Source organism: Camellia sinensis, chromosome 10 (assembly GCF_055761805.1).
Source record: "Camellia sinensis isolate YWXY chromosome 10, ASM5576180v1, whole genome shotgun sequence".
Lineage (NCBI taxonomy): Eukaryota > Viridiplantae > Streptophyta > Magnoliopsida > Ericales > Theaceae > Camellia > Camellia sinensis.
In genome coordinates, this window is record NC_138970.1 from 13,884,531 (window position 1) to 13,899,001 (window position 14,471).

General features: G+C 43.8%; 1 protein-coding gene across 1 annotated transcript in view; it reads right to left on the minus strand.

Moving 5' to 3' along the window:
• The window catches only part of LOC145800163 (uncharacterized), a 35,756-nt gene that overhangs the window by 21,137 nt on the left and 148 nt on the right, over positions 1-14,471 (minus strand). The window contains exons 2-7 of the mRNA XM_082889805.1: positions 14,390-14,443; positions 3,454-3,564; positions 3,164-3,325; positions 2,477-3,070; positions 2,297-2,395; positions 1,909-2,088 (exon numbers count right to left, since the gene is read on the minus strand). Of these exons, the coding sequence (XP_082745931.1) occupies positions 1,909-2,088; positions 2,297-2,395; positions 2,477-3,070; positions 3,164-3,325; positions 3,454-3,564; positions 14,390-14,443 (1,200 nt within the window). The remainder of the gene's footprint in view (positions 1-1,908; positions 2,089-2,296; positions 2,396-2,476; positions 3,071-3,163; positions 3,326-3,453; positions 3,565-14,389; positions 14,444-14,471) is intronic.

Sequence of the window (14,471 nt, forward strand, 5' to 3'; positions counted from 1 at the left end):
CCGAAAGAAGTAGCCTCGAGCTGAATAGGCCGAGCAAGAATCCACAACCTGCAACTTGTCCATTAACCATACCTAGGGGAGGGATGGAAAATGAGAGAATAAAGAACAGAGAGATGTACGATGAGAGAAAAAGTGAGAAAAAGGGTTTTGTGAGAAAAACCGAGCCTGAGGGTCAAGTGATGTGAGCAAATATATATGTGAGGTCGGGTGGGAAACATTACCTGCAGCAGCAGTGGACTCCCAGCAAACCTAGTCGCCTCCCGGCGATAGACAGAATCTAAGCCCATCAGTGTCTCGGCCAAGGTCATGGCAATACAGCTCTTTCCTTCTCTCAAACCTTGGGCGACTTCAATCAGGCGAATACTAGCTCCGCCGAAGCCCGAGGAAAGCAGAAAGTGAGACAACAAACATAAGCAGAGGGCGTGTTGCCGGAAACCCTGCCAATAATGGTTGCTGCGGTCACCGGCGTCGAAAAAACGGTGGATCAAGCCGAGGATGTCTAGTTCCCCACTGCAGATCAGAGATCGAGCGTCATGCGCTGTGAGCCCACACATCCGCCCTAAAGCCTGAGCATGGCCAAAACGGAGTTGGGGCAAGATCACTTCAGAGCATTCAGACTCCATCAAAACCTGAAAATCTTCGAAAGTGGGACATACCTCTTGGCCGCCGAAGCTAAAAACATGCGTCACTGGATTCCAGAACCTTGCCGCGGCATGGAGAAAAGGAAGATGTAGCGGAGTACGGCTCAGCGTGAATAGTGCATTCAAGCCGAAACCCCAGAAATTCAGCTTTTCCGAGCCATCTAGAGAAGAGATCCAAGATGTAACATTTTCTGCGAGAAACGCCTCCATCTTTGTCTAAAACTAAGATGAAATGAATGTTCCTGAAGTTGAGGCTTTTATAGAAGGAAAGACACTATTCACGGGGACACGTGTCAAAAATCTGGTGACTGCAGGACTGAGTGGCCGGCCGGCCACCTTTTCTGGCTGGCCAGCCATTTACTTTTTCAGAAATGGCCGGCCAGCTGTCTCTCTCCACAAAAAATGGCCGGCCGGCCCCCAGAGGTGACCAGCAATGCTCCAGTATATCCCCTTGGCCCTGTTTTACTCTTCGAGGGAAAGTTCCAAGCATTTCCATGCAACGGGAAAGTCAAAGGCCTTTATCTCCCTCCGTTTCGGATGCGTTCCGATGCCCAGATCGTCAGAAGTACACTTTGTTGTTGTTGAGTTTTGTTTATCGAGTTGTTGTTTTGCTTATCGAGTTGTTTGTCGAGCGGACGTGTTTTGTGTTTTTGAGTCTTTGCTCTCTGTTTAAGCAATTTTTGTTAAAGTCTTGTTTATTTGCGTTGTTGCATTTTGCTTATCGAGTTGTAAACTTCCTAAGGTTCTGTTATATCTTAGTAAGGTGAGTTGCTTAGTTTGTTGCGTCGGTTCACTACCTGACTTGGTGATTACACAACGCGCATTTCCATTCAATTCCATTTTTGTGCAAAATAAATTGATGCGATACGATGCTAAAAGTTTAAAATACAAACACCTTTTCAAAAGCTATTTCATTTCATCATGCTTTACAACAAACAAAGGTACAAGTTTTACAAAAAAAATAAAACTGCCTAACAATGTGCAAAGTGCTACAAACTACTAGCAAAAAAGAAAAATAAAGCAGAAAATAGCAGCATCAAAGTCCTCGGGAGCGGGAACGAGAAGCACTCCTCATCCTCTTCTGCGGGACAATCTCCGCACCATCATCATCATCTGAGTCGGAGCTGTCATCCTCAGGATCCTCCTCAGCCTCGCCTCTATTCCCCGAGCCAAAACCGGAGCCCCCCTCCTCAGCAGATGTCTCTGACTGACGATCGGTAGCCTCCTCCTCCTCCTCAGCATCCTCCTCCTCCTCATCAGGCTTCACCTCCACAACATGAGCCCTGCGTCTGCGGACAGGCCCTCCTCGAGCTCCTCGAAAAGGTCTAGATGATCCGGATCCTCGGGAAGGCCGAGATGGCCCCGCCCCCTGAAAAGGCCCAGATGGCCCAGCTCCCCAAGGAGGCCCAGGTGGCCTGGTCTGCGGCTGACCGGACCATGAAGGCATCTGAAAACAAAGAGTTCAATTCAAATACATCAGTCCAGATATATACATCAGATGCAGATACAAGCAAAGGATACGTAAAGTGGGTGCATGTTAATACAGTGTACAAGTGGGGTGTGTGTCAGATGTGCTCTACACAAGTAGTCTATCGATGCAGTAGAAATCAGCATGTCATCAGAAGTATGATAAATGCCAAAAAACTGAAGGGTACCTGAATGCCCGCGACAGACAACTGTGCCTCCCTACGCAGGACCATGCCCTCGAGTGTGGCCACCAGTCCAACCACCTCCTCCATGTACCCTCGCGATGGCTGCAAAAATGAGCTCATAATCATCAGTGAACAGAAGAGTGTCTAAACATCTGAATGATGAATGAAAAAAGTGGAGCATACCGGCGGTGAGTCCGGATCAATGGCGTATCGATCACTGGGCATCGGAGGCTCTAGCGGGATCGGAGTCGGAGAGATAGCCCCATACTGCCACGCCATCAACTCAGTCGGCATATCTGGCCATCCGGGATGAGGATGAGTCGACGGAGTCGGAGGAACCGGTCTACTCCCACCTCTAGATGTACCAGCCCTGCTGGTAGAAGGGGCGTCTGCAGCCCGAGCCCGAGCCTGGTCCGAGGATGACATACCAGCAGGCCTCATCATCGGGATATGAGCTCCCGTCAATGGAGGCATCAAGTATATGTGACGGTAAGTGGCGTAGTCCCCCTCCTCAACATATAGTAAAGCATCACTGGCCAGCATGGCGCCGACTACCTCCGAGTAAGAGAGCCTGTCAGCAGTCCGCATACTGGCTGGAGGTACTGCGGGAGGATCTTGAGAAAGATACCCCCATACCTGGCGCAGAAAGCGTTCCCCCAGGAACCATGCCCTGCCAACCGGCCCTTCAAGCAGGACCCTATACTGGGAGATGTCCGACGCTCCGGTATACTGAAGTCGGAGACCATCACCCAGGGACACCCAGGGCTGCCATGTGATCTGCGGATGATAAATGCATAAACCAATCAGAAATCGAGAATATACAGAGCAAATCAAAGATGAAAATGAAAGGAACTGAAAGTTCTGAGGTACCTCTGAATGTCGCACAGTGTCGAAGTACTGTCGCAGGTTAAGGAGGGTCTCTCGAGGTCTCGGCCGGTGCGGGCCCTCGAACACCAATGAATATGGGGTCATGAGAATCCCCGCCACCTCCAACTCTGGGGCTAATGATGGGAAGTATACATAGACCCATAGCTGAGAAAAGCAGTGCAGAATGTAAGTACGAAATGTTGAGAGCAAAATACAGACTGTAAAAGTGCGCTGTGTGTGCAATGTACAAGTAATGAAGAGCAGAAATGTAAATCAAGTGGACAGAAAAGTACCTCCCAGGCTCTCCAGTAGCCGCCAAGTAAATCGCCCCGCCCGCGGGAAGTCGCGCTCTTATAAAAGTAAAGGGTAGCCAGGCCGGCGCCACCCCAATCATATCTACTGACCTGTGATAGGTCAACCAGAGCGCTCAGCAGGTATAGCCCAACTGTGTTCCCTCTGTCGGCAAACAGGGTAGTCCCGAAGAGGAACATAAGGAAACCACGGGCATACTGCTCTGTCTCCTCGGGAGTCTCAGGCACCATCTCCGCCCGCCGAAAATGGGAGGAGAACCAAGTGTATCAGACTCTCCCAGAGACCCTATCAACAGGTGGGCGAGCCCCCAATAAATACATCCAGGCGGCCTCCCACTCGCCCATATCCTCATCATAGGGGATGGACCAACCTCCAACGTCAAGGCCGGTCAATACAGCGAAGTCAAAAGGGGTCATGGTCATGTCCCCGGTAGCAGAAAAATGAAAGGAGTTGGTGGTGTCCCACCATCTCTTTACCAAGGCTGCCATCAGTGTCCTCCTGGCAGGACAACGTGACAACCCGACGCAGAAAGGCCCGAATCCTGCCAAATCTACCAAATCTCGGACGGCCTCCGGGAGCTCGGCGTACCAGTCCCGTGCGATGGTGGAACCATACCCCCGCACACTGCGGGAACCAACCTGCATTCAGAATGAATACATTTGTCAATAATGAAATGAATGGGCTGTGTGCCAATGAAATGAAGTGGGCTGTGTGCCAATGAAATGAAGTGGGCTGTGTGTCAATGAGATGAAATGGGCTGTATGCCGATAAAGTGAAATAAGCTACATGCAAATCTATCTGGGCTGCGTGTTCAGAAAATTTGAAGTTTGGGCTGCGTGTTCACTATCTATCTGGGCTGCGTGTTCAGAAAATTTGAAGTTTGGGCTGCGTGTTCAACTTTCAGTTAAATTGTGGGCTGCGTGTTCAGAAAATTTGAAGTTTGGGCTGCGTGTTCAACTTTCAGTTAAATTGTGGGCAACGTGTTCACTATCTATCTGGGCTGCGTGTTCAGAAAATTTGAAGTTTGGGCTGCGTGTTCAACTTTCAGTTAAATTGTGGGCTGCGTGTTCACTATCTATCTGGGCTGCGTGTTCAGAAAATTTGAAGTTTGGGCTGCGTGTTCAACTTTCAGTTAAATTGTGGGCTGCGTGTTCACTATCTATCTGGGCTGCGTGTTCAGAAAATTTGAAGTTTGGGCTGCGTGTTCAACTTTCAGTTAAATTGTGGGCTGCGTGTTCACTATCTATCTGGGCTGCGTGTTCAGAAAATTTGAAGTTCGGGCTGCGTGTTCAACTTTTAGTTAAATTGTGGGCTGCGTGTTCACTATCTATCTGGGCTGCGTGTTCAGAAAATTTGAAGTTCGGGCTGCGTGTTCAACTTTCAGTTAAATTGTGGGCTGCGTGTTCACTATCTATCTGGGCTGCGTGTTCAGAAAATTTGAAGTTTGGGCTGCGTGTTCAACTTTCAGTTGAAGTGTGGGCTGCGTGTTCACTATTAATCTGGGCTGCGTGTTCAGAAAATTTAAAGTTTGGACTGCGTGTTCAAATTTCAACTAGTGTAGGCTGCGTGTTCACTATCTATCTGGGCTGCGTGTTCAGAAAATTTAAAGTGTGGGCTGTGTGTTCACTTTCGAATTCGGGCTGTGTGTTCGACAAATCAGTGTTTGAGCCGTGTGTTCTAATGTGGGCTGTGCGTTCGCAATTAATTAATGAGCCGAGTGTTCAGAAATTCAAATGTTGGAACTACATGTTCAGGATGCAAGCGAAGTACTATGTCATAAGCTAAACTGCGTGTTCAAGCATGACAAAGGTGCAAAATCTAGGAAAAATACAGAAAATGAAGTAAATACCTCTCGGGCCTCATGAAAGAGGTGATGCTCCGGCTCTCGGAGAAGCAGATCCACGGGTGCTCGCTCGTCAAAGCTAGTAAAGTGACGGAAGACAGCACGAGGGAGAACATGTGCTGGCGGACGGTACCTCCCGGGAATAAAAGGTCGGGTCCTCGGGGGTAGAGTCATGGGATCGAAATCATCTCCGGCACCTGGAAAACCTCCGCCGTGGGGAGAATTGCCCGCCATTTTCAAAGAATCTGCAAAAGGGAGCAAAAACGAACAAAATGAGCCAAAATTGGAAAAAGTCAACAAAAATCAACTCTCGGGAAATAAAAAAGTCAACAAAAGTCAACTCCCGAGAAAATCTTCCAAATATTAAGGCAAACTTACCTCAAGTGGCAAAAATGCAAAAAGAAGCTCCGAAGCCGGAATTTAATCGCTCCAAAGTGCTTGAAACTGAATGTTTTTGCGAAAACAATTTACACGGGGCGTTAGAAAACGCGCATAAAACTCAGATCTGGAGAGGAAAGTGGAATAGGAGGCAAGAAAGGAAGGGGCCTCGGCTGCCTTTTATAGACCTCAAGTCTTGGTTGAAGAAGCATGAAGGAAGGGGGTGAAAAAGACCAAAATGCCCTCGGATCTGGCATATGGCCGGCCGGCCCCTTTTTCTAGCCGGCCAGCTATCTGCTTTTTGGATAACTGGCCGGCCAGCCATTAGCTTTATGGGAAACCGGTTGGCCACCTCCCCTTGGGAAGATAAACGGCCGGCCATGTTCCTCACATGCCCACCTAGCTCTCTGCAAATTTTGAGGAAGATCGGAGTTCCCGGGACCTGAAAAAGTTCAAGAAAAGTACACTTCCGGTCGTGAAATAGCTCTGCCAGAACTTCGGCTTCAAGTTCTGACATGTGTCTCATCATCACTCATCGAAATCAAAGTGTATCCTTTTTGAATGAGTTGTAACCTTTCAGGGAAGTGGGTTGGAGGCCGCGATCGAGTTGCCTTCGCCGAAACACGCGTTTCCGTACTCGTTGTTTCATAACAAACGAACACCCTGATTCATGCTCGTGTCACATTATCTTGCATTCTCATGAGCATACTTGCCTTGTCACGTACATTTCTTGATATTGGCATACCTCCATGTTTGAGCATGCGTTGTCACGCATGTTCCACTCTTGCATTGCGATGCATACACTCACAGGCACTGCGTGTGTCAAACTTTCGGAATCACATTAAATACATGTTGTTAGCATATTGCACTTGTTGCAATTTCTCTCTTTTACAGGCACGATATTGTATGTACGGTTCAATTGAGGCTGGTGCGACCAGACGAATCGAGCAGGTATCGTATCTTCTCCGAGTGAGACGTGGCGGGGATTGAATAATCCTCCGCATTCTTAACTGCATGAAATGTAGTTGTTGCTTTGCATTTTTGCGTAAAACTGTTGCATCTATTTGCGAATACTTGCTTCATTACAGCTTGCTGCATTCGCATGATCATGAGTGATAACCGGCTTCGCGTAGCGTATAAGTCCAACTTTCAAAACCGGCCTCGCGTAGCGTATAAGCCCAATCTTCAAAATCTTCTGGCTTCTTGCATGTCGCTTTGCATTTTGCCCCCCCTGCCTGCGGGCATGCCTGCGGGCACATCTCTGTTTACTTTGTACGTTTGTCTAAGTCTTCGGCCTTGTCAAAAATGGGTCGTCTCTGGGCTTTGACATTCACTCCCGTCACTTATGACTTTCGAGTTCTGTCAAAGAGGGGCAACTGTAGACACCCCATTTTTGACCGACCTTAAGACTCAGACGTCACTGATTGAGCGCTTGGTGATGTTGTATAATGTGCTTGTTCAGAAGTTTCAGAGTCACGGCCGTGAGCCCTGCCTCCGGACTTCCGAACCCTCTTCTATGCCTTGTCTCGGTTTGCGAACCAGACTCGGTTTTCTCTGTTTCTTTTCCTGAGGGGAGGGAGAGGTCCCGTACACCATCTCTCAGTGGCCGTAGGCTACATTTTGTGGCCGTAGGCCATTTTGCCCATTTCGGAGTCCGGTTCCCGGTTTTCGGGACCGTTGGCCGTATGCCTCGGTTCGGGACCGCCTAACCATCCCCGTTTGCTCTGATTTTTGACATACATCTTATTTTCTCCCTTTTGAGGGACACTGGGGTCTAAGAAACCCACTTCGTGGCCAAACGCCACTTTCGGTGCTTGGCAGCCCATTTTCGGGACCCCAAACTGCGCGTTTTGGTCCCCGAGCATTCGTTTTGCAACGGTTTTTGTTCATTTTTGGCAGGTACCTCTGTTTTATCACCGAGGAGGTCACTGAAGGGTGGGAGGCCAGCAATTGTTGCAGCAACCAGTTATACATCCTCCGACGCCCTCCGGCGCCCGTTTTTCGCACTTCCTTGCTAATGTTGAACCCCTTGGACCCTTTTTCTCGAACTTTGAACCACATATTTGTGATGTACACACATGAGAGGACCCTAAAAGTTCATGGCCGGCCATTAATTCAACTTGACCCTTTTGACCCCCTCCTTCCGGGCTAATGTTGAACCCCTTGGACCCTTTTTCTCGAACTTTGAACCACATATTTGTGATGTACACACATGAGAGGACCCTAAAAGTTCATGACCGGCCATTAATTCAACTTGACCCTTTTGACCCCCTCCTTCTGGGCTAATGTTGAACCCCTTGGACCCACTTTCTTGGACTTTTAACCACAGAGTTGTGTTGTACACAGATAGGAGGACCCCACCAGTTGGTGGCCGGCCAGAAAATCTGATTGACCTTTTTGACCCCTAGGGGGTGTGGCCGGCCGGCCACCTGCAACAAAAGTACCAGGCCGGCCGTATTCCTTGCACTGTGCACTTTACAGCTGTGGAGCTTTATCCCCCAGAAAAGATCTTTATCCGGGGGATATTTCTTGGGGGAAAGTTACTCTCCTTTTCCCCCACCTTTACACCCCCTTTTTGACCCTTATAACCAGCTGGTGGCCTCCTTTGTTGGGGTTAGAAAACTTCATCTTCAAGCTTCCATATACAACTCCATTTCTATACCTCTCATTTCCTTTAAAAACCCTAAGTCCCTAACCATCATTTCTTCTACACCACCAAGCTCTACCACCACCACCTCATTTCCAGCAACAAGGAAGGTTTCTGAAAGGCCAAAGAAGCTGCAAATTGATCCAAGAAGCAACAAAAGTCTTAGTCTTCAAGGGTGAGTAGCCTTTCTCTTCTTTGACCCCTTTTTCTTGATCCATTTGTAAGCCTCACTTGCTTTTTGTTTAAAGCTCTGGCCCTAACTGAAAAGGGCCCTCTTTTGAGCTCATTTTCACCTTTCATTAAGGGCTCAACCCTGTTTGAGCCCTCCATGATACACTTGCTTCATTGATCCTCTTATATGTAACAATCTTGCATGCTATTTTTGGCCCATGAGCAATTTTTTTTCGAGCATGTTGTAAACTGATATTAGGCTTATTTTGAGCCCCTCTTCAACATTGAAGAAGGGCTCAACACCATTTGGGACTTCCATGTTATACCTACCTTTATACTCCTCTTTTCTTCCCCTTTCTTGCATGCAATGGCAGCCTACCATGCTTTTGTTTTTGGCCGTTTTACAGTTCTGAAAAGGTGCTTATTTTGGTCCATTCTTCATGTTTCATTTAGGTCCTTTCATGGTTTGGGGCCTCCATAGGTCACTTCATGTTATATCCCTCTTTTATTCCCCATTCTTGCATATTTAGTTAGCCTACCATGCTTTTGTTTTTGGCCGTTTTACAGTTCTGTAAAAGTGCTTATTTTGGTCCATTCTACATGTTTTATTAAGGGCCTTTGGCTGTTTGGTGATTATTTTGCATACCTCATGTTATAGCCACTTTTGAGCCTTATTTTGCATCACATTTTTAGCATGTTTGTATACTGATTTTGAGGCTTCCATAAACTGTAAATATTCATATTTTTGGTCCCTCTTCAATGTTGTAGAATGAAATTTTTCAGTTTTGGTTTTGCTTGTATCACTTGCTTCATTACCCCTCTTTTGGCCCCTATTCTTGCATGCCATTTTTACCATACCTATGCTTGCTGTTTGGCCATGTTTATAACTGTGAAAGTGCATTTTTTGGGACTTTCTAGCTTCTGTCTTTGCATTACATGTCCATATTGTGCATGTTTGGCATAGCTATAGGTCATTTCGGGTGCCTAAATTCACATTTCGGGACAATTCCATGCATTTCATGTCATTTCGCCTCAATTCGGGACTGTTTTCCCCCATATTTTAGTGCTGAAATTCCATTAGCATGCTTGCATATCATTTTTACCATATTTCATAGCATTCTGTCATTGCCTCGGTTTGCGTGCCCGTGTGCACGCATTTCGAGGCACCTCGTTTTTATCCGCTGGCATCCTATGTGAGTGTGGCTAAGGCTCACTCATGTTGGTATAAGCCCATATCATGTTTTCATGACATTACATCGCATTTTGTCATTGTCTCGGTTTGCGTGCCCGTGTGCACGCATTTCGAGGCACCCCTTTTTTATCCGCCGGCATCCTATGTGAGTGTGGCTGAGGCTCACTCATGTTGGTATAAGCCCATATCACGTTTTCATGTCATTTCATCACATTTTGCCACTGCCTCGGTTTGCGTGCCCGTGTGCACGCATTTCGAGGCACCTCATTTTTATCCGCCGGTATCCTATGTGAGTGTGGCTGAGGCTCACTCATGTTGGTATAAGCCCATATCATGTTTCCATATCATTGCATCACATTTTATCATCGCCTCGGTTTGCGTGCCCGTGTGCACGCATTTCTAGGCGCCTCATTTTCATAGCATTTTACCATTGCCTCGGTTTGCGTGCCCGTGTGCACGCATTTCGAGGCGCCTCATTTTCATAGCATTTTATCATCACCTCGGTTTGCGTGCCCGTGTGCACGCATTTCGAGGCATCTCATTGTCATTGCATTGCGTATGCCATCGCCTCGGTTTGCGTGCCCGTGTGCACGTATTTCAAGGCATCTCATCTTCATTGCATTCTTGCATTTTCTCGGTTTGCGTGCCCGTGCATACGCATTTCGAGGCATCTCATTTTCAGAGCATTGTGCATACTAGGTTGTATCTTAGATTGCATTCTGTCATTTTCTCGGTTTGCGTGCCCGTATGCACGCATTTCAAGGCATTTCATTTCCATATCATTGTATATGTTAGAATTGTATCTTAGTTGCATTTCATGCATATCATGCATATTGCGTCATGTCCGGAATAAGAGTTAGCCCGGGCACGGGAAACGAGGTACATTTCGTACTCCGAGTGACGGAATGTGTCTCAATTCCCCAGTCACCGACACTCCGGATTATCCATGATGGAGTTAGGTTTTAGCTGTAGTTTCATGTGCATTCATCCTATATTGAATTGTGCATTTCGACTCCTCGGCCATCATGCCTCGGTATGCGTGATTGGTGGCACGAGGATCGAGACATGCATATATCTGTGCAAATACATTGCTATGCCCCTTTCCTGCTCTCTGTTGCAGCAAAACAAAGAATCAGCAACTTTTCGGGGCTTGGCACGCATTTCAAGAACAGGTGTAAACAGAGGCTAATTGGGGCATTCCGGTGGATTTCCGCGCAAGACAATCCGGACATGCATCATCCATCAGAAGCGAGGCAGTCCCTGGCTTGCACGCCAGTTTTACTTGTTTTCTTAGTTAATTTGTAAATTAATTAGGAATTTGTACATTATTTGGACTGTAATATTTGGACTGTACTATTCTTTTATTCGGGACTGTATTATTTATTCAGATCCTCTGCGCGAGGGCACAACTGTAATAAGTGTGCGTGTGTGTGATGTATGTCTTCCAACCCCACGTCTTTCTCCCTTTTATTTATCCGCTTATGATGGTTAGATTAGGGCATATTTAAATTAGCATACAGTATGACAGCATGTTTGCATTCATTCATCTGTATTGCATGCACCGGGCTCAGCGCATCATACTAATTGCATTGTACTTTCAATTTCAAAGTTGAATACATGATAGTTGTAACATTTCATATGCCATCTTAGAATAGCCGAGCCTGCTATAATTGCATTTTGCATGTGTTGCATTAGGCATTTCTGTATAGTTAGGATCATGCATGATTTCTAATGAATTCTTATTTTGGCTTGGAGTACTCGGTAAGCTTTATGCTTTAGCATCCTTGCATGCGTGTGAGTGACTGCCATGAATAGCATGCTTACCATGAGGCTATATGCTTATCTGATATAACTGCCTAAATGCCTGTGGGTGAAGGTTGGGTTACTTAAATTGGAATAAATCATCAAATGTTTTAAAGCCTACCTGCGGGTAGCAAACCACTTTAAAAAAAAAACAAGCATGAAATGTTTCATTCCAATTCAGGCGACTCGGTCTATATTTGTATGCTGTGTGCATCACATAGTAACCTAGGCTAATAAACCGGAATAAGAACTCACAATGTTTTCAAAACCAGATATCATGGTTAGTAGAGGCCGATCTTTGATCGGGCGAGCGGGGGTGCTCACGAAGTGACCTTCCCCAATAGTACCCAAGTTCCCGAGCCGAGGCAACTTTGGTGATGACGGACACGTGGCCTCTTGGCACCGAGTCAGGGTTTCCTAAATTTCCCAAAATAAAATATTTAGGTGGCGACTCTGTATCTGGCAAAGCAATCCATATTTGGCACTACTTTTTCAAAAAATCAGTTTCTCAAAACGATTTGCCAGATTTGGACTCTTTGGTTCAGATTAGGAACCGTGACATTTAAGAGTCCGAGCTGTAGTGACCCCAAATGAACAGAACGGGACTTAACCCTCCCGGGGCGTTCGGGGACGTCTACAGTTACACATGAGCTCAAGAATGTTGAAAGATCATACTATAATTTTATAATGCAAAATACTAATATTTAAGAATCAAGTATTATTAATTTTAAGTTGATAGCCAATTTAATTTTTTTAAATTTTTTTTTAATAAGTTTTACAAATATTTCATTTCAAAACCAAATATAATATGTTTATATTTCATTTGAATATGAATATAAGAATGCTGAAGCATTTTCTAAACTGAAATGTTGAACAATTTAAATTGAAAATGAATTGCAAAACTCGAAATATCTTGTTATTGTACCAAGCTATTTGCCATTAATAAAATTATCACCGATAATTTTTTTTTTTAAAAAAAAGTAATATTGTAGCACAATATATTTGCCAGACACGGGAGACAAAAGCGTGAGTCACGCGATTCAAGCCCTGCCTTTCTCATTCTCCACTGTCTGTGAAACCCTTCCATTCTCAAGCGAAACAACGAACACAACTCAGTCGATTCGAATACCAAATTAGCCGATTCGAATAAAAATTCCGACAAAACATGCCTGTAAAACGTAAGCAACTGAAACCCTTACTTCTCACCCCAATCAAACACATTTTCAAAAACCCTAGATATGGTTCAATTACAACTTGCAAATTTCAACAATATTAGGGCATTTTCAGAAAATAAAACTTGTGAATATGTGAAATGTTTGTTGATCAAGTGATAAGGGTGTTGGTTTTCAAGTTCAAAATTAGGTTCATTTTAAAATATATATATATTTTTTTCATTTTTGATAAAAAAAATTCAGTTAACAAAAAAGAAGGGAGCCGGTTCAAGAGATTAAAGTGGGGACTGGGTTCAAGAAATTAAAGTGAGTTGTTCACATATATAATAGTAACTAGAAGGGTGCACACACTACATGTGTATAATTTTTTATAGATTAAATTTTGTGTGACTTTTGTTTAATATTTGATTGATAATAATTTGCATCCTTCTTTAGATATATTTTATTTTATTTTTTATTTGGTTATTTCACTATGTCCAATTTCTCAAAAATTATAATTTTTTTACACCTTATGGATTAATTTTTTGTGTGATTTTTGTTTAATATTTGATCGATTATAAACTATACCCCTCTTTTGGTAACATTTTTATAATTGATATTTTTTTTTATTGGATAATGGTTGTTTAAGCAAATTTTCATACTAAAATTTCACTAAAAGAAATAGCTTAAACTCTATGCGGATGTACTAACAATTGAAATACCAATTGTAAATAGAAAAAAATAACTCAATGATCTTTATCAAACTTAAATATACAAATCATGCTGTTGATGTAGCCTACAAATAGAAGCCTTGCAATACTTTTACCTTATAGTAGAAGCGTATCAAATCAAGGCATCTCGCCTGATAAACCTTTTTTTTGTTGTAGAACTCAAACCAATTTATAGATTTGATAATTAAACCATACTATAGGGTGTGGTTCTGTAACTATTTGTTCCCATAAGAGAGTAACTGACATCAAGTAAAATTTGAGTAGTTTTTTTAAAAAAATTATGTAAATGCCACATGGCAAAAGCTTCAACAAACCAATATAGGGGCTCACATAATATAATAGTATAGACAATATAGATAATAGTAACAATACATACATAAATAAATATACAACTAATAAGTTTATCAAACCGACTAATAAGTTTGGTTCACATACCAAACCAACTGATAAGTTTATCACTTACACATTTATCTCCATTTCTATGTACGGATACATTTGCAAAAATTTGATGTAGGCAGAAGATGATTGACACAATAGTCAATAGACTCACCAACTTAAACAAATTTGATCTCTTTATAGGGAAGAATTTGCCTCACTCTATTTTTCTTCTTTTTCTTTTTTATCGCCGAATTTGCCTCAGTGATAAATTTGCTTAATTTGCATAATTCTTCTTATTCTTATTTGATTGTTTGAATTATTTTGTTTGCTAGCTAACAAAATGAATCCAGAGGAATTATCAATATATTCAAGTTTTATCAGTGTTTCTTTGCTTAATAAAATGATAAATTTTGTCGTATATCCATAAATTTTGCATGGTTTGCCTAATTCATTGATACACCTCTTTCATATAGATGTTGCAAGTTCTTGTAAGAGATTATCTAGGCCAGGAACAAGATCTTTTACTGCAAAAAGACAAAAGCGAGAAAAGAAAGACAACAATGAAACAAAAAAGTAACAAGATAACAAAAAAGAAACCACAAGAACAGAAACAACAAGCAAACAGCAAGAAATGAACAAAAGACAAAGACAACAGAAGCATGAACCTGCAAATGAAGCTGAAAAATAAGCAGAAGCAAAAGAAAG